The 24,557-nt window shown below is 41.0% G+C and overlaps 1 protein-coding gene across 1 annotated transcript in view; it reads right to left on the bottom strand.

Moving 5' to 3' along the window:
• Positions 1–24,557, bottom strand: part of LOC124776379 (SWI/SNF-related matrix-associated actin-dependent regulator of chromatin subfamily A-like protein 1) — a 135,695-nt gene that overhangs the window by 97,533 nt on the left and 13,605 nt on the right. Inside the window, exons 2-3 of the mRNA XM_047251343.1 lie at positions 19,930–20,482; positions 18,110–18,222 (exon numbers count right to left, since the gene is read on the bottom strand). Coding sequence (XP_047107299.1) covers positions 18,110–18,222; positions 19,930–20,473 — 657 coding nt within the window. The 5' untranslated portion in view covers positions 20,474–20,482. The remainder of the gene's footprint in view (positions 1–18,109; positions 18,223–19,929; positions 20,483–24,557) is intronic.

The following is a 24,557-nucleotide window of genomic DNA, read 5'->3' as shown; positions in this document are numbered from 1 at the left end:
AATTTCATATTAGTGCTGGACCACGACATTACTGAAGCTGTTGAAAAAGTTAGTACAACCAGATCGCAAAGAAGATGACATACTGTCCCTTACGCTGCAAAAGTTCAGCATTTTTTTAAAATCTTTCTGTATAGGAGACTCACAACTGGCTAACTGAAAGCCATCGAAACATGTGTCAGCACAAGAGGATACAGAAAGATCCCTTTCCCCTACAAAACTTACATTCAAATACTGATGAACGTCAGCAGAAGAGTAACCAAACTTCCGCAAAAGTAGGAAATCTGAAGAGATTCAGTACATTCAGTCTCAAGAAAGGAATGGAATACTGACTTGATGCAACAGTCAATCATCACCTTATTCCAACACGAATCAGTAGTACTGTTTGAGCAATATCATCAAATTGTAACAGTTTAGGAGCTACTACTCTGGAATCAGCTGTCTGCAACATCTACCACCTCAATACAACTAGGTAAGCAGACATCTGCATTTGTCACCAATTTCAGCTGCCCCACAGGTTTCACAATTGCACATATACTGTTGTGACCAACCATTTTTAAATGTTGTATATACATTAAGAACTGTATGTAGAGGTTTCACAAAACATTTAAGAATACCATTACGAGCCCTTGTACCACAGTGTTCGGAGAAGTAACCTCCAACTTCATCCCCCTTCAAGATAATGTTTCTGCAACTGACACACTAGACATTTGCTTAAATATCGGGATTATAATATTAAGATGTAAAAGCTACAGATAAGCTGAGGCTCAGGAGATTTAGATGTTAGCATGAGAAAAAAAGATCACAGTATGTAAAATTGATAAACTGAAATCATTATTAGAAAGTAAAGCACAAATTAATTAAAAGAAAAATAGCTGTCTGACACATTAGGTATGAATCCACAACAGTAAATGCAGGATGAATAAAAGAAATAAAAGATGACATCCTAAACACTTTCATTTAATTGTAGATATGATGGATTTACCATTTAATGAGTTAACTGGACCTGACTCCTTTACACAGTATACAATTTTGTAATAAATTATGGTCATAGGGAAAATGTGAAACAATGGGCAGCAAATTCTGGTTTAGACAGAACTACAATACATCTCATTATAGTTTAGGCAAATGAATAAGCAGAAATATACTGGAATAAGATATGAAAGTAACTGGGCTGGACAAGATGGCCTCCAAAAACTCTGCTGGAAAGAAGGAGCCTGCAGTCAATTCAAGGAGATTATGTATCAGACACCATACAAAGAAAACAAGGAATGTAAAGAAAAGATAACAAACAAGAAGTAATAAGCAAACAAAACAATGCAGGTATTAGATACAAATGTGGGGCCAAGTATGTATTCCACAATAAAAACAGAGTTGTGAGTAGTGCAACAAACTAGGGAAAAAACAATCTACAGAGCTGAATTAATTCCATGAAACTAAAAGGCCTTGCCACCAGATAAGGAATATCTTAAGTGATTATACTTACTTGACTTAGGATAAGGGTAGCAAGCTGAATGTTCCTCATAAGTACCCTACATATCAATGAGGTGGCATTGCTTTTAGAAGACCTCGTCAACATTACTAAGGTTGAGTCACCTCAAGAATGTCACAAGAAACAAGAGAAAGAATTAACAGGCAAATACATAGTGCAAACTCAGTAACAATCAAAGGAAGAGGGGCTCTCAGAGTATGCCACATGAAAATAGAAGAAAGGCTGACCATAATAGGATTATATACAGCTTCTTCTTCATCTTCGTCTTTTTCCCATTTCACTGTGGAGTTGGCATTGTTATATCAATGTTGCCAATTATAGTGGCAGCTGGTGACCAGATGCTCTTCCTGCTGCCACCATTCCCCCTGAGAAAGAATCTACGTACATCATCTGTCTGCATCTAGTGTAGATCTCAAGTACATGAGTGGTAATGGTTTCTAAGTTTGCATAGAGTGTAACTGAGGAGGAACGTGGATAACTGCTTGGAATTTACATTGTTAGATGTGGAAAACCACCTAAAAACTGTATCCAGGCTGGCTGGCTTACCAGCCCTTTTCATTAATGTAGGAGGCTGAGTCAATTCTTGGCTGGGTCACCTACCTGTGTCCCAGAAGAGGTGCATTAGTTTGTTTGGCTATCTCCAAGAATGTAGTATTACATACAGCTGAATAAGACCTATTCCACCAATTAAATGACAAGGTGACCTACATAGACAGAATCAGGTCTGAGACAAGTCTAATTCATGTCTTACAGTGGACATAGTTTACAAGCTTCATATACCATCTTCGGTTGTTATTCTGATATAAACATTACTTTATGCATCCAATTTCCACATTTGATATGTAAATGAAGATAATAAGGGAACACACAGAACCTGTGTCTAATGCCAGTGGAGCACCAAACAGGTTATGGTGTGACCTTTTACCACAGTGGCATCAAATTATCAGCTGTCATATAATGGTACTGCTGATTTACACTCTGTACCAGAGCAATGACTTCAATACCAATCGATGCTCTGCTCTTGGCAGCAGTGGAAAATGAAAGAAAGACAGAGAGAGAGAGAGAGAGAGAGAGAGAGAGAGAGAACTATGCTAGTCTTCATTATTTTCGATAGAGAATTCTATTTTGAGGGGAAAGGGTGGGGGGTGTTGTAGGTGATAAAGCATTCACTTTGGATACAGAAGCTCCACACATTAAAAAAAAAGTAGCTGTGGAACTTATGTTTAAAAAGCAAATGCTTTAGCAACTACACACACCCAAACACAATTCTCCTTCAAAGATAATGGAGAAGAGCATGAAGAAAACTCTGCTGTTCATCAGGCTGATTGACTGAACAAGATCTTGGTTAATACTTGATCATTAAGTGTAATATCCGCTCTCAATACCCAACTAATATGACAGAACAACAACACCCATCTTCGTAACGTAACACAGGTAGTGACTGAGGTACAACAATATGGAACTACGGTGACCTCCTTTTGTACTAGTCCACCAATGCTTAAAAAAGATATGTATGCCACCTCACAAAGGATACAATGTACTATGGGCACTTACATATCACTGGTTTTGAAGTGCCTAAATTTAAAATGACATACAACTTGCAGCAAGAAGGTTGGGAAGAAACGTTACGACAGATACCACCAGGGCTATACTCTGCGACCTGAGGCACCAAGACGATCATAGTTTACAAATTGAAAAAGTGGCAGGAAGTCTGTAGCATATCATTAAAATGCATTTCCATGGAAACTACTCCAACAATATCCACAGAATAGTTATCAGAAATTTTTTAAATTGTTTATGTGACTTAAGACACTGCTTTAAATCATGTACTTTTTTGCATGATTGTATCACAATCAGCAGTTCACTGTGTGCAATAGACTAAGCAACTTGAAACACCAATTTATTACTAATTCTACCATACCCTTGCACAAGAAAATACAATAAATTACAAAACTGGCACAGGCTTATTAAGAGATTATGGCATGCACATGTATTGAGTTAATTTCCATGTTAAGCTATAGTATCATAACACTGACTGTAAGGCAATAGTGCAGTATCACATTACTGCTAAAGCTTCACCTTATGGGAGCCACTGTAAAATCACAAGAATTTTATTTGTTGCCTTTTTATTATTAGGTGTTATTATGATCTGCTAGTATGAACTTGTTTTAATACTTTGATGTCCCACTTACACAATATTGTGCTGGTTGTGTGTAATGTACGCCAAAAACTAATAAATGTACAGATTAGATTTTTCAGCAAGAAATCTAGGCTATGTTAATGAGGGTATCATATACCACAAAAATGTCATAAGTCCCTTAATTTTGTTCTTGTAATAGTATTTGAAAGGACAGATAGGAGAAAACAAAGAAAATGATGAATTATAACCAACTAGTGACTGGATGTAATTGCCCAATGAGAAAATATAAAATTGCAGCAAATGAAGCAGGCAAAGAGGAATAAACATGTATAAACAATGAGACTAGCAGAAAGTGCATAATGGATAAGCACGTATGCCTGGAAGACAAATGCAAGGCTTCAGAAGCATGCATGACCAGGGAAAAGATAGGGGAATAAAATACAGGGAGCAAAAGACTGTCTACAACTTGTATAGAAACCACACTGTGGTTATAAAAGTTACGAGGACAAGAAAAGGAAGCAGTAATTGAGAAAGAAGCAAGGCATGATTGTGGCTTGTAATCTGTACAGCTATTATTCAACCTGTATATCGAGCAAGCCATAATGAAAACCAAAGATAAAGTTGCAAAAAGGAATCAGAGATCAGTTTGTTTTATTTTAGGGCACAAAAACAACTAAGGTCATACATGCCCATGTCAGAACCGTACAACACAATCGATGGAAGGAAAGACAGCTACAAACAGGGACTTTCTCTACGAGAAAGGGCCATAAAATACACAATAAAGACAACAGAGGTCCTGAAATAAAGATTAAATGTCCTTCGCCATACTGCTACAACGTATAGAAAGTAAAACATGATCAACAGCCTGCGCATCATTTGCTAAAACAGCGGATAACTCGGACGGCAAACATAAATTAGAATGTAAGTGGTTAAAGAAAGGGAATTTGGTCAGAAAATGACGAACCATCAAAGGCTGAGGACAATGAGCACAAAGTGGTGAGGGATCACCACCTAACAAATGGCGATGGCTAAAAAGACAGTGCCCAATACACAACCTAGCTAACATGATCTCCTTGTGGCGAGAGGGCTGAGATGAGATTGGCCAAGCCACTGGGAGAGGTTTAGCCCTCCAGAGCTTGTTCCCATGAATGGAAGACCAGTGTTGATGCCAAATTGACACCACCTGCTGACAGAAAGCAACACAGAGATGATCAGAGGGAATGGAAGAACCAGCGTGCCAATGTACGAGGACTGCAGCCTTGGCAGCATCAGCAGTCTTGATTCCATTCAGACCACTTTAACCAGGGACCCACATAAACATCACAGTGACTCCACGAAGAATGAGCAAGTGAAAGCTTTCCTGGACCCATTGCACTAAGGGATGGACAGTGACGGCACACAGAGGCTCTGAAGGGCACTGAGGGATGCGCCCCATACTGGTGATCAAAGGAGTCATCAAAGGAGGAGGCAAGGATGGCTGGCCAAGCATGGCAGACAAACAGCATGCGTATCTGCTGAGGACAAAATCATGGCAGTTTGACAATGGTAGTTCGGCAGCTTCTACATACAGATTCTTCAACTGGGCTAGTGTAAAAGACGCCACTGGCCAAACAGATGCCATGATGTTGGAATGTATTGAGATGGCATATGATGGACGGACATGCAGATGCATAAACAAAATACCCATAGTTTAGTTTCGAACAGACAAGGGGATTGTACAAACAGAGGAGGGTGGCCCAATCCGCTCCCCATGAAGTACTGCTGTGGATACGCAGGACGTTGGGGTACTGTGTACTCCAGCCAGCAAGGTAAGATATGTGTGAGGACCAAGGAAGTTTCCTGTAGAGCATGAGCACCAGGAATATTGTAGTTTCAAAGAAGGTAAGAGGAATACACCAAGATGTAAAGACAGTAGAAAAAACCGATTCATGGCCAGAAATTTATACAAAGTTTTGTCAGAGGAAAAGTGTAAGTCATTGTCAATGCTCCATGAGTAAAGGTGATTGAGACAACACTGAAGATGCACTAAGGAGGCAAGTCTGTGGAGAACTGCAATAGATGGCAAAATCGTAAACGAAAAGAGAGCGGGAGGCAGGCCATAATAGGGTTAATGGCGATACCAAAGAGAGCGACACTTAGTATGGAATCCTGAGGCACATCATTTTCCTGGACAAAGGTGTCCAACAATGCAGAACCCATACGTACCTTGAAAACTCGGTATTTTAAAAATTCCTGAAGGAAACAGGCCAGGCGGCCTCAGGAGCCCCATGTGTAGAGCACACATAGGTTAACAGTCCTCCAACAGGTGTCTTAGGCTTTCTTCAAACAAAAAAACACAGCCAAAGTCTGGCATTTATGCTGAAAAACATTCATGACATGGGTTGACAAAGTGACGAGATGGTCAACTGCAAAACAGCACGCTCAAAATCCACATGGTGCAGGGGTTAGTAAATTGCAAAACTTTAGCCACGATACCAGACAGTCACGAATCGTATGTTCCATCACCTTGCAAACACAACTGGTGAGAGAAATAGTGTGGTAGCTAGAAGGAAGATGTTTGTCCTTATGAGGCTTAGATATGGGTATGGCAGTGCTTCTCTGTTAGCATCTGGGAAACATGCCTTCGGCCTAGATGCGATTGCACATATGAAGGAGTAAGTGCTTGCCTGCAAAAAAAAGGTTCTGCAACATCTAAATATGAACACTGTCCAGTCCTGGGGCAGAGGATCGATGAAGTGAGAGCACGATCTAGCTCCTTCATAGTAAAAGCAGCATTGTAGCACTCATGATTCTGAGAAGAGAAGGGTATCGCCCTATCTGCCTCCACTTGTTTTTGACAGAGAAGGCAGGGCGATAGTGGGTGGAGCTCAAAATCTCTGCAAAATTGCGACCTAACGACATCATCTGTTACAGTCATGATGGAAACTGGGGAATGGACCTTGGTCCCAGAGAACCAAGGTTGGTCCACACGACAGAAGAGGGAGCGGAACTGTTCAAAGAACTACTAAATGAAATCCAGTTAGCTTTTTTGCTATCCCAAAGAATGCAATGACACCGTGCACACAACTGTTTATAACAAATGTAGTTTGCCATCGTAGGATGACAGTTAAAACCAGAGAGAACACACGTCCACATGTGAGCTGCATTTCAGCATGTCTCAGTCCACCAAGGGACTGGAACACAGTGCGGTAAGGATGAAATACGAGGAATGGAACATTCTGTGGTGGTAAAAATAATGTCGATACGGTATTCTATCTGGTCATCACAACTGGGGGAAAGTCATTCGTCGAAGGTCACCAGGGAGAAGTAAAGCCTCCAGTCCACCTACGAAAGCCACCATTTGGGTTTGACGTAGGTGGGGTAGAATCAGCAAACAGATAGCACACAGGAAATGGACTCTCAAATATGTATCAGAGAGAATGGACCACTCGAGATGACGGGCAAGCTGGGTAGTGCAGCACAAGAGTTCCAAATGGGAATGGGTGTGCATAGTGTCTGAAAGGAACATGTGTGCTCCAGTGTTCAGGTGGATGAGATTGAGATGGTCAGGAAAGAAGGCAACTCTCTGACAAGTTCTGGGAGAGCCCCAATGGGGATGGTGCGCATTTAAGTCACCGAGCAGCAAAAGAAGGTGAGACAGTTGCCGAATAAGCTGGAGAAAGTCTGCCCTGACGACAACAAATGACAGAGGGATGTAAATGGTACGAAGGGAAAAGATGAAGTGAGGAAAGAAAATGCGGACCACAACAGCTTGCAGGGAGATGGTGTGACTACGAGCATCATCTCAGATGAGCAGCACGACTCCCCCATGAAAGGGACTGCCATCCTCAGGGGGAAGATCAAAACAGATCAGAAAGAAATGCAAGAGGTCATGAGGATGCAATTTTGTTTCCTGGAGGCAGAAAACAAGTGGACACACACACACACACACACACACACACACACACACACACACACACACACACACACGGCCCAAGGATGACTCAAACCTCCGATGGGGGGAGCCGAGCAAACTGTGGCAAGGCACCTCAGACCCCGCAGCTACCCCACACGGCTGAAAAGACTCTCTGCTAGAGTGTGCAGAGCCTGGAGATTCCGATGTTTGTTGGCTGGAGGGACTTAAAAAGTGTTCAGTTTCTGGCCTGCTGGTAATGTAGCACGTGATTTTGCCATTTGAGGCAAAAACTGAGTGGCTTGTTGCACAGCTGGAGGAGAAGAAGACGGGGCTGCTACCATAACACTGGGCGATTTTACAAGTGCGGTGCTGAATTTGAGGTTGCATGTCTGAGTGGCCATGTCCCTCGTGGAGCAAGATGTAGTAAGAACGATATTGTAAGTGCCAGATGGTAAAAATCAGGGTTTCCAACTAGCCAACAACTTGTGAGCAACAGGGTAAGACACTTTTTCCTTCACCTGGATCACCTGCATGGCCTGCTCATTGAGATACACAGGACAATCTTGAGGGGACGCTGCATGGTCCTACTTGCAACTGATGCAACAGGAAGAAGGAGGTGGACAGTTGTCCTCATGAGAATGTCTGCCACAGGTTACACATTTGGCCAGTTGATGACAGGACACTTGAATGCAGTTGTAATGAAGACACTGGTAGCAGCGCATCGGGTTCGGAATGTACGGACGGACCGTGATAACTTCATAGCCTGCTTTGATCTTGCATGGAAGCACTGCTCTATCAAATGCAATAAACAGTGTGCGTGTGGGCACTAAGGATGCATCTATCTTTTCCATCATCTGATGGACTGCAACGACACCCTGATCAGAGAGGTAAGTTTGGATTTCTGCCTCAGTCAGACCATCGAGAAGCCTACTGCAAATAACATCACGTGAAGAATTCGGTGTTTGATGGGCCCCAACACAAACAGAATAGCCTGGAGGAGCAAAGCTACAAATAGTAGTTGTGTTTGAGAATCACAACTAGTCTCCAAAAGCAAAGTACCATTGCGTTAACGAGAGCAGGATTTCGCAGAGCCAGCAATTGCACCAACATCTTTCTGAATAATAAACGGATTAACCATAGCAATGGAATGGCCATCTTCAGCACATGAACCCACTAGGAACCAAAGTGTAGATGGGAGGGTCTTTGATTCATTAGCCTTATTCCAATTACATTTAGTAGATGTGGACTGAGAAGGAAATGTTTGGTTCATTGCGAGAAACTCCCCCATGATTGCCAGCATCTCCTGCACTCTGCAAACTCTACCTGTCAACCCAGGGCTGTGAATTACACGTTACCCAGGCACCTGTTATGCATCAGATGCATGGGCTGGCCTTTACGAACACACAAGAAGGAAGAAGAAAAAGAGAAACCTCAAATGCCAAAGTGGAGGAACGACAGAGAAGGGGGACAAAAAAGGAAAGAATGAAAAAACAGTGAGAGGGACTGTTCTGATATTGGTCTATGGAAAATGCAGAACACATTCCCAAGAACATCCCAGACATGTTCCCCAAGGGAGGGGAAAAAGAACTGCAAGAGGATAGACATGCAGCATGGAAAGAAAAAGATAGGACAAATGCTGAGCCCCATAGGAGCCAAGCACACACTTGCCAAAGAGTAGTGAGCCCCTTGGGGGGATTAGAGATCAGGGAAAAGAAGTGAAAACACTGAGCTTCCTGGATGATGTAATTCTCTCAGACACGGCACATGACTTTGAAGAGCAATTGACCGGAATAGATGGTGACTTTGAAAGAGGACATAATATGGATATCAACAAAAGTAGGACAAGGGTAATGGAATGTAGATGAATGAAATCAGATTATGCTCCCCCAAGAACCATGGGCCTTGCCGTTGGTGGGGAGGCTTGCGTGCCTCAGCGATACAGGTAGCCGTACCATAGGTGCAACCACAACGGAGGGGTATCTGTCGAGAGGCCAGACAAACATGTGGTACCTGAAGAGGGGCAGCAGCCTTTTCAGTAGTTGCAGGGGCAACAGTCTGGATGATTGACTGATCTGGCCTTGTAACACTAACCAAAACGGCCTTACTGTGCTGGTACTGCGAACGGCTGAAGGCAAGGGGAAACTACAGCCGTAATTTTTCCCGAGGGCATGCAGCTTTACTGTATGGTTAAATGATGATGGCGTCCTCTTGGGTAAAATATTCCGGAGGTAAAATAGTCCCCCATTTGGATCTACGGGCGAGGACTACTCAGGAGGACGCCATTATCAGGAGAAAGAAAACTGGCGTTCTACGGATCGGAGCGTGGAATGTCAGCTCCCTTAATCGAGCAGGTACGTTAGAAAATTTAAAAAGGGAAATGGATAGGTTAAAGTTAGATATAGTAGGAATTAGTGAAGTTTGGTGGCAGGAGGAACAAGACTTTTGGTCAGGTGAATACAGGGTTATAAATACAAAATCAAATAGGGGTAATGCAAGAAAGAGTAGGTTTAATAATGAATAAAAAAATAGGACTGCGGGTAAGCTACTACAAACAGCATAGTGAACGCATTATTGTGGCCAAGATAGACACGAAGTCCACGCCTACTACAGTAGTACAAGTTTATATGCCAACTAGCTCTGCAGATGACAAAGAAATTGAAGAAATGTATGATGAAATAAAAGAAATTATTCAGATAGTGAAGGGAGACGAAAATTTAATAGTCATGGGTGACTGGAATTCGGTGGTAGGAAAAGGGAGAGAAGGAAACGTAGTAGGTCAATACGGATTGGGGCTACGAAATGAAAGAGGAAGCCGCCTGAGAATTTTGCACAGAGCACAACTTAATCATAGCTAACACTTGGTTCAAGAATCATAAAAGAAGGTTGTATACATGGAAGAAGCCTGGAGATATTGACAGGTTTCAGATAGTCGTAGGGTCAGTATTGCCTCACGTATTCCAACATTTCTACAGAATCCAAATTGATCTTCCCCGAGGTCGGCTTCTACCAATTTTTCCATTCATCTGTAAAGAATTCGCGTTAGTATTTTGCAGCTGTGACTTATTAAACTGATAGTTCAGTAATTTTCACATCTGCTTTCTTTGGGATTGGAATTATTATATTCTTCTTGAAGTCTGAGGGTATTTCGCCTGTCTCATACATCTTGCTCACCAGATGGTAGAGTTTTGTCAGGACTGGGTCTCCCAAGGCCGTCAGTAGTTCTAATGGAATGTTGTCTACTCCCGGCACCTTGTTTCGACTCAGGTCTTTCAGTGCTCTGTCAAACTCTTCACGCAGTGTGATATCTCCCATTTCATCTTCATTTATACCCTCTTCCATTTCCATAATATTGTCCTCAAGTACGTCACCCTTGTATAGACCCTCTATATACTCCTTCCACCTTTATGCTTTACCTTCTTTGCTTAGAACTGGGTTTCCATCTGAGCTCTCGATATTCATACAAGTGGTTCTCTTTTCTCCAAAGGTCTCTTTAATATTCCTGTATGCAATATCTATCTTACCCATTGTGAGATAAGCCTCTACATCCTTACATTTGTCCTCTAGCCATCCCTGCTTTGCCATTTTGCACTTCCTGTCGATCTCATTTTTGAGATGTTTGTATTCCTTTTTGCCTGCTTCATTTACTGCATTTTTATATTTTCTCCTTTCTTCAATTAAATTTAATATTTCTTCTGTTACCCAAGGATTTCTACTAGCCCTCGTCTTTTTACCTACTTGATCCTCTGCTGCCTTCACTATTTCATCCCTCAAAGCTACCCATTCTTCTTCTACTGTATTTCTTTTCCCCATTCCTGTCATCTCCTTAAATTCCCACCTTTTTGCAGTTTCTTTGGTTTTAATCTACAGTTCATAACCAATAGATTGTGGTCAGAGTCCACATTTGCCCCTGGGAATGTCTTCCAATTTAAAACTTGGTTCCTAAATCTCTGCCTTACCATTATATAATCTATCTGAAACCTGTCAATATTTCCAGGCTTCTTCCATGTATACAACCTTCTTTTATGATTCTTGAACCAAGTGTTAGCTATGATTAAGTTGTGTTCTGTGCAAAATTCTATCATGCGGCTTCCTCTTTCATTCCTTAACCCCACTCCATATTCATCTACTACGTTTCCTTCTCTCCCTTTTCCTACTACCGAAATCCAGTCACCCATGACTATCAAATTTTCATCTCCCTTCACTATCTGAATAATTTCTTTTATTTCATCATACATTTCTTCAATTTCTTCGTCATCTGCAGAGCTAGTTGGCATATAAACTTGTACTACTGTAGTAGGCATGGACTTCGTGTCTATCTTGGCCACAATAATGCGTTCACTATGCTGTTTGTAGTCGCTTACCTGCACTCCTATTTTTTTATTCATTATTAAACCTACTCTTGCATTACCCCTATTTGATTTTGTATTTATAACCCTGTATTCGTCTGACCAAAAGTCTTGTTCCTCCTACCACCGAACTTCATTAATTCCCACTATATCTAACTTTAACCTATCTATTTCCCTTTTTAAATTTTCTAACCTACCTGCCCGATTACGCGATCTGACATTCCACGCTCCGATCCATAGAACGCCAGTTTTCTTTCTCCTGATAACGACGTCCTCTTGAGTAGTCCCCGCCCGGAGATCTGAATGGGGGACTCTTTTACCTTCGGAATATTTTACCCAAGAGGACGCCATCATCATTTAACCATACAGTAAAGCTGCATGCCCTCGGGAAAAATTACGGCTGTAGTTTCCCCTTGCTTGCAGCCGTTTGCTGTACCAGCACAGCAAGGCCGTTTTGGTTAGTGTTACAAGGCCAGATCAGTCAATCATCCAGACTGTTGCCCCTGCAACTACTGAAAAGGCTGCTGCCCCTCTTTAGGAACCAAGCGTTTGTCTGGCCTCTCAACAGATACCCCTTCGTTGTGGTTGCACCTACAGTACGGCTATCTGTATCGCTGAGGCACGCAAGCCTCCCCACCAACGGCAAGGTCCATGGTTCGTGGAGAGGAAAGTATTTTATGAAGGCGTTTATCTGAAATGTAATCCTGTACTGAAGTGAAGCATGGACTACATGCAGTTCAGATAAGAAGAGCACACAACTTTTTCAAATGTGACTCTGAAGAAGACTGCTGAAGATTAAATGGGCATATCAAATAATTAATGAGAGGTTACAGAGTTGAATGGAGAAAAAGGAGAAATTTGCGGCACAACTTGACTAAAGTATGGGATTGGTTGAAAGGGCACTTTCTGAGGCATTAAGAACTTGACAATGTTGGTATGGATGTAAGTGTGGCGGTGGGGTAAAAACTGTAGAGGAAGATCAAGGCTTGAATACAGGAAGTGTGTTCAAGTGGATGTACGATACAGTAGTCATGTAGATGAAGAAGGTTGCACAGGATAGACTTACATAGCGGTAACATCAAACCAGTGTTCAGACTGAAAATAACAACAAAAACATAAATATAAGAGAATGGTTATTGTGATTTAAGAAAGTATTCACTACATTCAAAAAGCTTAAGAATTCTATAGCAATTGGACCACAAGGAAAGTTCTTCATTACGTTGATGACGAAGTAGTATTCGAGTCCTCTCTACATGAAAATATCAATTGACAGGAGTTGTAGAGTGAATAAGAGCATGAAGCCTCTAATTACAAATAGATAAATGTGAGTTTCTCTAAATGAAGTAGCATATCCAGGATAAAAATTTTGACACTGTGATTAACCCCTTAGCTGACAATGTCGTGTGAGACATAGCATGCTGACCTGACCAAACATCTCCTAGACGTATCAGAGACGTGGTATGTTTACTGCGCCGAACAAGCGCAAGTCGTGTGAGAGACGTAGCGTACCGACATGGCCAAAGATCAACCAGATGTATCGGAGACGTGGTACGTTTACCGCGCCAAACAAGTGCATGTTGTGTGAGAGACATCATCGGTCAGCAGTGCCAAATGTAAACAGAACGTCTCTGACATGTTTCGGAGCTGATCGAGTACACGTGGCATACACAAAGTTTTCTTCGCCGCATTCAGACCTGCCAACATATCAAAAATACTTTCACAATGTTCCTGACGTGTAGCAAACGTGTTCACAAGGAAAGGGAGACATGTGGTGGCATAGCCAACAACGATTTTGCAGGATATTTTGACAGCGGCAGTGACAGTGGTAGTTATGTTTTACCTCCTGTATGAAAACAGGTGTAAGCGACTGGTGATGGAAGATGATACTGATGAAGAAGAGCAAACCTACCAGCAACAATCAGAGTCGTGGATGTGGCAAAAGGAAGACAATGAACCAACAATCTCAACGTATATAAAAATTCCCGGAATAAAGGAAGCAGCTTTACAGTACGTGAGTACAGGCAAAAGAGAATTAGACGTTTTCTATGTAATATTTAATAGTACATTTTGGGAAAACATCATAACTGAGACGAACAGATATGCACAAGACATACTGTACAATTAACACAAGAGACGAAAAATAGACCAAAAGTGGTCTCCTATCAGCTGTAATGAAATAAAAATATACATTGCACTATGTATAATCATGGCTGAAGGAAGGAAACCATACATTCAGATGTATTGGTCTAGGAGGGCCGCTATAGAAATGCCAATATTTAGGAAGACGATGCCATTCAGGAGATTTCTGCACATAAGTAGATTTCTGCATCTAGCGACTAACAGTTTAGCCAACAACACACATAAGCTGTACAAGCTAAGTCCAGTCATAGATATGTTCAATCAAACATTTAAGAAAGTGTACACAATGCAAGAAAATATTGCCATTGATGAATCATTAATGAAATTTAAGGGGCACTTATTCTACAAACAATTTAACCCATCAAAAAGAGTGAGGTTTGCTATTAAAATTTATAAATTGTGCGAGTCAAGTTCAGGATACTGCTATGATTTTAAGATATACATGGGTAGTGACAAACGTGATGCTAGTGGTAGTGCCTCTGAAAGTGTAGTTCTAAAACTACCACAGACGGTATTACACAAAGGGCATACTCTATATTTAGATAACTGGTTTTCTTCACCGAAACTTTTCAAAACTCTCCTTACCAATAAAACTAATGTGATTGGAACAATGCACTCAAACAGAAAAAATATGCCCACAGACTTCCTGAAGGCAAAATTAAAGAAAGGAGAATATACAGTGAGTAGTTGTACTGGAATATTGGCACTAAAATGGAAATATAAACAAGACGTTTACATGCTTTCCACAAAACATTCAACAGAAGAAATGATTGCCACAGACACACATCTCCGTAATGCGTCGTGGAAACCAAAATGTGTCATCGAATACAATACAGGCATGATTGGAATTGATCGCCAAGATCAGATGCTCGCATGCTTCCCTGTGATGAAAAAATGTATGAAAGGATACCGCGAGATATTCTTTTACCAATTTGATGTTTCTTTATTTAACATATACATTTTGTATTACAAAATACATTGCGGCAAATGATAGAGCTACGCAAAATATAGGATTTACATTGCAGGATCAGTGTTGAAAACTACACCTGTTGCGGAATATAATCAGAAGGGATGATTAGCATCCGGCGATATACCACAAAGACTGGACGCACAACATTGGGCACATTTTCCCAAACATATTGATCCAACACCATCAAAAGTAAATCCTGTGAGAGCTTGTGTAGTGTGCAGAAAGCATAAACGATGCAGCGAAACAACATGGGAAGACAAAAAGTGCAGGGTTGCATTACATGTGCCAGATTGTTTTGAACGATATCATAAAATCGTGTACATGTCATTGTGAAGACGTTGCGTTTGAAAATATGTTTGCCAAAGTACTAACGTAACAGGTCCCAGAATGTTTTGAACAAAATATTATACATTGCATTGTTGTGTATATTATTATTAAGATGTATTTCACCGATGTATGTTTGCTTATAAAGGGAAATAAAACGTTTGTGAATATATCGTTGCTTTTGAGACAATGAATGTTTCGTTTCCAATGGGCAACTATTTGTCATTATTTATGATACCTGTAGAAATGTCACGTTACTGGTACCTCACATACGTACTTACAAATCCGATGGGCATCTGCACGACTTCGGATGCCACCAAGCTTAGTACACCGCAGCCTTCGCGTGTGTAAGTGCCGGAAATCGTAAGGCACATCCATACCTTGCAGCCACTTACGGCTCACGCTAATGGAACTTAAATCGTAAGGCAAAGGGTTAAAATCAGATCCAACAAAAGGACTAAGAGTAATTACAATTTCAATATAAAGCAGAAGGAATTCATAAATTGACTGAAGAAGCAGACCTGCATCTGACAGAATCACACCATCTTATCGATCACCATCGTTACCACTTTCTTACTCTACAACACTACTAGCCATTAAGCAACTGCTGGAAGAGCACAATGTATGAACCACTCTCTCAGCAACCAAAGCAGTCATCACCACAAATGCATGATGGCTGCCCAAAAAACAAAATGCACCACAAGGATTGCAGGTTACCGTACTTAATGTACTCACATCTCAGTTAAAAAAAGCCTACTACTGTAAACCATTAGAAAAACATTAACAAGAGCTCTACAAGTAATAGAGACATGCATCCAGGCAAATCATTTACCTTTACTTTCACTAAAAAGAGAGCAAGGAGAGCGCCGTGGGAGGTGGGAGTGAAGGTTGGTGTACACAGCACATCAGAGGTATCGTAATCCAGCAACTTCTGTCCCTGTTCCTAATGCAAGTTTGTTTTCGAAGATTGCAACCACTGCCATCAGTTTGCTACTAGTCCCAACACAATAGGAAATCACCTACATAAATTAGCAATAGTTGCTCTTGGATTATAACACAGCCATCTGCAACAAGAGGGTTCCAAAGTTAGCATGGAAATGACCTCTAAAACACATTACATACCCCCAATTCCACGGAAGTCAATCACTCGTGAGTGGTCAAGAAGACATTGCCGGTTCCCAAAATGTGTTGCCATCAGTAGCTGAGGCAAGCAATGCCAAATGAGCCCAGATGAGATAAAACAGCAAAGGTGATGGGAAGGCACTTCCATAACCAAGACTCCAAATATCATTAAGTCAGGTTTTTTGTTTCAGTAAAATAATCTAGAGCATTTTGGATGATTATCCTTACTTGCCTGAGGCTTAAATCCTAATCCAGTAACTAAAGTATTTCTCCGAAAACTGCTCACTTGCTTTCTGATCATAACAACTAGGAAGAGCATCTCTTTAAACCAAGGCCCTTTGCAGCCGTTTAAGGTACATCCCTTCCTCCGACCTTGACACTTAGGATATGACAGCAGACTGCTTTTTATTTGCTTGTGTTTCTAAGCAAGTTAATTTATTTATAATGATTTTAAGTCCATACAAAGTCAGTGTGGCAGAAGATGTTAAGGAAATTTAGAGACATGATTTTTGTCCACCATGTGCTGCGAAGTGGTGTGCAGGGTATAACTATTAAAAACAGACAAAGAAAGCCCCAGGCTTGCCTTTCACCCCATCTGTGGATTCTTAAAAAAAGTTTAAGAGGGAATAATTCAGCATAGTTACTGTCACATCAAAATAAAGCACAAGTGCAGTAGTAAGTTGACTTGGAATAAAGGAAGTACAGACAACTTGCCAACAGTTTTTAGGACAAGCATTCTGAATGAAAATTCAAAAATATCACTCTTTCGTTACCTTTCAATCAAATTGATACTGCACAAACACAACTACTTTTCTTTGAAAGTTCCTGTTCCTAGGTGTTATGATTCACTTTTGCAGTCAAACTTTTTTTTTTGTTTCTGAATGTGATCATGGAATGAGGAAGACAATGAATTGTCATATTTACATCATTCCAAAAGTGGCTCTCACTGATGGAAAAAGAAAAATGTTGCACAGGGATGGAAATAGGATGAAATGTTATGATAGAAAATACAAATATAGCTATAAATGTGTGAAATAGCTGAAACGATGTTAACATGCAGACAAAGAAGTTTGTACATTTGAGAATGGAGGGGTTATTGTGTACGTGTTCCAATATCTAGGACTGGTATTTATCCTCAGGCTTTACATCTTTTCTCATGGAATGAAACACTTGGGACGTAGGCAGTTATCAATTTCTTGGATGGGGATGTTATTTTAAATTTAACATTTAATGCTGTTTAAGAACAGTAGGATTTGTGCTGACAGTGTTTCCCCTTTCTCTATATCTTCATGAACAATACGCAAACGGCATTATAGCCTATATGCACCCATCAGTATCATATGACTTACACAATTAAAATTAAGAAATCTGACACGCAGGCTGCCAAATTGGCATTAACTAAAGAAGTTTGTTCCCACTTGTCAGCCGTATTGATACAGGCATGAAACTGTTTAAATAAGTCTGCACTTATTATTAATTTTTTTAATGAATAATGCTGCCAAGGTTAGACAACCTATTTTTATTTACTGCAGTATTCCAAGTACTGGAATCATCAGATTTATAAATGAAATTAAAGTAGCATAAAAGTAAGAAATGTTATACATACACATATGAAAGCACATTGATAGAAATTGTAAAAAGCCATAAGAAACAAAATAATGTGGGAAAACTCTAAATATCCTACCCTTAAAACAATGTCTGGTAACTTTGATATAGACAAGTCAGGCTCCGCATCCAGTACTTTCAACAACAAATTGTGGTCTTTTATATGGAAACTCCATCTTTTGGAAGGTGCATCTGCAATTAATTACAATAATAACAAAGCACACATTATCCATATTATAACATCATCATACAATAAAAAGTAAGATTTTTAATAGAAATTGTTGTTTGGGTAACAATCAATGAAAAAGCTAAGAATTTTGCATCTCATTGGCATGTGGGCCATTAGAGATGGAAATGATCACCATGTTACAATCTCACAAAGTTTCAGTATTGCAATGGAAGCACAGTTGTGACTGTGCCACAATACTGATGAATCCTAAACAGAAAAAAGATACATCTATAAACTAAATGACACACTTCTCAAAAGTGAACAATTATTCATAAAATTTGCAGCTATAGCTGTAGTCAGCTGAAGAGAAAGTCTGTAAAATTGGTAATGACAAAAGATCCACATTAACAATGAATTTACAGTAAGAACAAAGCAATGTTTAGGTTGTATCAGGACTTCACCAACAAAACTGAGGAACCATAGGTCACATATACATGATTACTTTTTGTTCAAAAACCATCTTTTTAATCTTATGTTTATAAGTTATGCAGGCAAGAAAGCCACAAAGCTCTGAAAATAGATAGAAACAATCATACACAAATTACTTTCTATTAAAAGAATATTTGAATAACTTAATAGATGTCCAAACAGTATGACTTGAAAACTCTTTATTACATGTTTGCTGCTCCCACAGCAATAACCTTAAAACTCCTCAAATGACAAAATTTCTGCCATCAATGGTAGAAACTGATTGTAGTGCCTGCCTGGTGGGGGCAATGTGGGGGGGGAGGGGGGGGGGGAGCTATCAATCATGGCACGGTTCTATTTCTTGACATGGAATGTGCTTTGATTTGGACAATCAGCTCAGCTCTGGTAGCAACCGAAGCGATGTACACCACACTTGAGTCATGCAAATGTGATGGTCACACAACAGCTCGGCCTATCCAATATGCTCCAAAGCTGTCATTTAGCAGTGCTTCTGCATTGGCACTGAAATGAGAAATGGCTTTAACATGCTGGAAACAAAAGTTGCCATGCTCAATAAGTAGTACTGTACCCAGCTGTTTTGTAGATTTGGTATGCATAAATTGTGGGTAAGCTGCTATAGAAAATTGTACTATCAGATGTATAGGTTTTGCAAAACGCTTACACATCATTCCATGGCAAACAAGCACAGAAAACATTAGCTGGTGATACCTAACAGGTATGATGCCTTAATGTTCCATAGTGAGGAAGTCTTCCACTACGTAATTTACACTTGTAGACAGCATGAGCACCTCTTCCGGTCTCCTTCTCCTCACCATAATTCATAATTATATCAGTGAACCTAAGTAACTGGCAGTATATTATGAATGTTAATAACTGGTTAGGCAGACCGAAGATTTAGAAACAGCACTACAAAATGAGTATGATACACTGCTTTCATGACTAATTCACATCATTCCTATCTGTATCTACATTGTTGGCTGACAATTTGGATACTATGACACAGTATTGACTATTCCATGACATGAAAGCTGTTAATCTTTTGTTCTACTGCATCTCAGTGAAATGCTTGAGTGCCCAAACAAATGACAAAATTTACCTACATATAACCATTTTTGAGCCGTCAGTCTTCTGACTGATATGATGCAGCCCACCACGAATTCCTTTAATCCATTTTTAATTATTTATCTTAACAAATTACAGACAATGAAAGAAAGGGTTTTTTTTTGTTTCTTTTTACTTACCATATTTTGCACTTCCCATAGTTTTGAAAATGTCTATCATACGCTTATGGTAGCCAACATCTATAACAAACCTATCTTTTGAAACAAGTTTACAATATCCTGTAATTTTATTGGAAGATTGTGATTTGCCAAAAATGTTCTGATCATTGTCAGCACGCACGTTACTGTGGGCGGCATTATTAATCCACAGATCAGTAGAAGATGTACTGTTTTTATTTGAACTAGATTGTATGTTACCATAAAAAGGCAACACTGTTTTAACTCCTTGAAGTCTGTTATCTCCTGTTTCAGAAGCTACTCTCTTAGGAGATTGTGCTTCAGGACATGGAACGGTACTTGATGAACTACGCTTCAATGTATCTTGTCCCACTGTGACCACATCTGAAGCCCTTTTATGATGGGTATCTGAGAAACTATTCTTATTATTTTGATAAACAGTTGCTGAGGCACTCTGCTGGTTCAAAAGTTTACTTCTTCTCAGTTCCTGTGCTCTTCGTTTGTTTTCTTCAATTCTCTGCAGCTGTTCCGGTGTCAATGTGGCCATGTCTAACAACTGAAAAAAAAATTACATTTGCACACTTAAATATCGCTTGAATAAGTAAATACATCTCCCCTGCCCAAAAACCTAAATGAGTGCTAAGGTCCATGAAGTCACTGATTAATGATTGCGTAAAGGGCCATAAGACTAATAACTAAATGTAACCCAGCCCACTATCAGGAAATATTTTAAAAAATTGGCACCCCTGAGTTCATCTATTAAAAAAAAAGACTATATTACATGTGAATAGAAAGAACAAATAAAAAACTCAGAACATCATTTTCCACAAAGGGTTAAAACTATGCAGTTATTTCCCCAAGGAGATTAGAGATTCAACTAGAACACATTTATCTAAAGAAGCAGTCACTGGGTACCTCATAAATAATGCATATGATTTAATAACAATATCAAACAGGAAAATCCAGGATGGAATCGAATAATATTATAAAGAAGAAGGTTGCTACTCACCACACAGGATCGCTGACAGGCACAACAAAAAGATTGTCACAAATAAGCTTTTAGCCCTACGTAAGGCCTTTGTCAAAAATAGATCTCACACACACACACACACACACACACACACAAAATCATGAAAACACAACTCACACACACATGATTGCAGTCTCTGGCAACTGAAGCCATACTGTGAGCAGCAGCACCATTGCATGATGGAAATGGTGACTGGGTGGGGCTAAGGAGGAGGCTGTGGTGGGGATGGCAACGAATAGTATGATAGAGATGGCAAACAGTGACTTCCTGCTGGGGAGCACACAAGGACAACGTGGAGAGGGTGTAGTCGGGAAATTAGACAGAGGGCAGGGGAGAGGTGGGGAGGAGAGGGGGATAGAGGAAAAGGGAAGAAGTAAAAAGACTGGGTGCGATGGTGAAATGAGGGTTGTGTAGTGCTGTAAAGGGAACAGGGAAGGGGCTGGATGGGTGAGGACAATGACTAATGAAGGTTGAGGCCAAGAGTGTTCTGGGAACATAGGATATATTGCAGGGAAAGTTCTGACCTACAAATTCAGAAAAGCTGGTACTGGTGGGAAGGATCCATATGGCATAGGTTTTGAAGCAGTCACTGGAATGAAGGATGTCAAGTTTGGCAGTGTGCTCAGCAACAGGGTGGTCAAGTCGTTTCTTGGCCACAGTTTGTCAGTGGCCATTCATGTGGACAGATAGCTTGTTGGTTGTCATGCCCACATAGAAGGTAGCACAGTGGTTGCAACTTAGCTTGTAGATCACATGACTGGTTTCTCGGGTAGCCCTGCCTTTGATGGGATAGGTAATGATTGTGACCAGACTGGAGTAGGTGGGGGTGAGAGGATGTATGGGACAGGTCTTGCATCTACATGGATAAGAGCCATGAGGTAAGGGTTTGGGAGCAGGGGTCATGTAGGGATGAACAAGTATATTGTGTAGGTTCAGTGGACGGTGGAATACCACTATCGGAGGGGTGGAAAGGATATTGGGCAGGACATTTCTCATTTCATGGCACGACGAGAGGTAGTCAAAACCCTGGTTGAGAATGTAATTTAGTTGCTCCAGTCCTGGGAGGGGGTGGTGGGGGGGAGGGGGAAGGGGGTTGCTGAATTGCAAGGGGAGTGCTCCTCTGTGGCCGGTCGGTGAAACTTTGGGAAGTGGTGGGAGACTGGAAAGATAAGGCACAAAAGATTGGTTTTTGTACAAGGATGGGAGGATTGTTATGGTTTGTGAAGGCTTCAGTGAGACCCTTGGTATAGTTTGAGGGGGAATGCTCATCACTGCAGATGCGATGACCACGAGTGACTAGGTTGTATGGAAATGACTTCTTGGTATGGAATGGGTGGCAACTATCAAAGTGGAGGTATTTCTGCAGTTAGTGGGTTTGATATGGATGGAGGTACTGATGTAGCCATCTTTGAGATGGAGGTCAACATCTAGGAAAGTGACTTGTTGGGATGAATAGGACCAGGTGAAACAAATGGGCGAGACGGGACCAGGTGAAGCAAATGGGGGAGAAGTTGTTGAGATTCTGATCCAGATTGCAAAGATGTCATCAATGAATCTAAACCAGGAGAAGGTTTAAGATTATGAGTGTTTAGGAAGGATTCCTCCAGACGGTCCATGAATAGATTGGTATAGGATGGTGTCATGTGGGTGCCCATAACCATACCCCAGATTTGTTGGTAGGTAATGCCTTCAAAGGAAAAGTAATTGTGGGTGAGGATATAGTTGGTCATGGTGACAAGAAAGGCGGTTGTTAGCTTGGAATCCGTTGGGTGTTGGGAAAGGTAGTGTTCAATAGCGGTAAGGCCATGGGCATTAGGGACATTAATGTAAACAGAGGTGGCATCAATAGCCACAAGCAGGGCACCGTGTAGTAAAGGGACAGGAACTGTGGAGAGTTGGTAGAGTAAATGGTTGGTATCTTTTATACAGGAGGGTAGGTTCTGAGTAACAGGCTGAATGTGTTGGTCTACAAGAACAGAGATTCTCTCAGTGGAGGCACAGTAACAGGCCAAAATGGGGTCTCCTGGGTGGTTGGGTTTATGGACTTTAGGAAGCATGTAGGAGATAGGAGTGAAGGGAGTGGTAGGGGTGAGCAGAGAGATGGATTCCAGGGAGAGGTTCTGGGACGGACCTAAGGATTTGAGGAGTGACTGGAGATCTTGCTGGTTTTTGGAATGGAGTCATTGTGACTAGGTTTGTATGAGGATGTATCTGACAGCTGGTGGAGTCCTTCTGCCACATGATTTTGTATCTCATACTACGAACCCCTCCCAACCCCCTACTCTTTCTCCATTCTATCCCAGTTCACTCCCACTAATTCCACCTCATCCAGTCACATTGCCGTTGCCCTTCCTCATATTTATCCACACTCAGACCTGCTAACCACAATAATAAATACATTTTTATTATTTATATCTTTTCTTTGATCTCATTGTGGCCACACACCAAGTTTAGTGAGTTTTCGCCTTTCGTTATCATCGACTCCTTCAGATTTTATCTTATTTCCCTGTTTTGCATCCATTTCTTCCTCTTTTTCATACATAATTTTACAATATTTACGTATTTTTTTGTATTTTTTCCACCACCATGGGTCCTTGCTCCAGTTTCCTTATCCCTAGCCCAAACCCAGTCCCTTATACTGTTCCTGCATCATTGCTTGGCTCATGGAATCCCACAAAATGGCCTTACCATCAAATTACCCATCTCCGGCTGCGATCCCTCCTTCCACAATGATCTCCATCTGTTCAGATTGCGCTAATCCTTAGCCCTCACCAACAATGCCCTGCAAAACCATATCGGCCAAGCCCAAACCTCCTTGCAGTACCTTCTCTCCATCTGCAAAATTCTCCTGCTATGCAATCCTAAGTTCCTGGAACCCATCACACACACAAACTCCTGCCATCCAGGAACTAGAGCAACACACACAACAAGCTCTCCACCCTGCTCAATTCCTACTCCTGCCTTGGAGTACCAGCGTCAACCACCTCAACGACAACCTCCAAACCTCCCCCACGTCCCCTCATAGCTGACAAACCCTGTCCCGCAGGCCTACTATGAGGGTGGTTTGAAAAATTCTCAGAACAGAATAGAAAAAAAGTACTTACATAACTAAAACTTTTTTATCTTTCAATGTAGTCTCCTTGTAGATTAATGCACTTGGTCCAACAATGTTCCAGTGCCTTGATCCCATTTTGAAAATGAGTTTCCTCCAGGCCTGCAAAATAGTTGTCAACTCTGGCTACCAATTCTTCGTTTGAAGTGAATCTTAGTCCACCACGAAAAATTTTCAGTTTTGGGGAGAGATGGAAGTCTTATGGAGCCATATCAGGTGAATAAGGCAGGTGTGGCAACAATTCATACCTTAGTTCGTGTAATTTTGCCATGGCGACGACATGCGTCTGGGTGCGCGTCAAGAATTGCGGCACCTATCTTGCAGATAATTTTTTCATTTCAGATTCTTCAGTTAAAATGTGATATACCATTTCGGATGGCGTCTGGCAAGCACGAGCAATTTCATGCAATTTCAATCAGTGATCTTCCATGACCATTTTGTGCACTTTTGCAATAATTTCTGGAGTAGTGACACATCTTGGCCGACCAC

This window comes from Schistocerca piceifrons, chromosome 2, assembly GCF_021461385.2.
Source record: "Schistocerca piceifrons isolate TAMUIC-IGC-003096 chromosome 2, iqSchPice1.1, whole genome shotgun sequence".
In the NCBI taxonomy this organism is placed as follows: domain Eukaryota; kingdom Metazoa; phylum Arthropoda; class Insecta; order Orthoptera; family Acrididae; genus Schistocerca; species Schistocerca piceifrons.
Note: the sequence above shows the minus strand (reverse complement) of the source record. Positions and strands in the feature narration are given on the sequence as shown.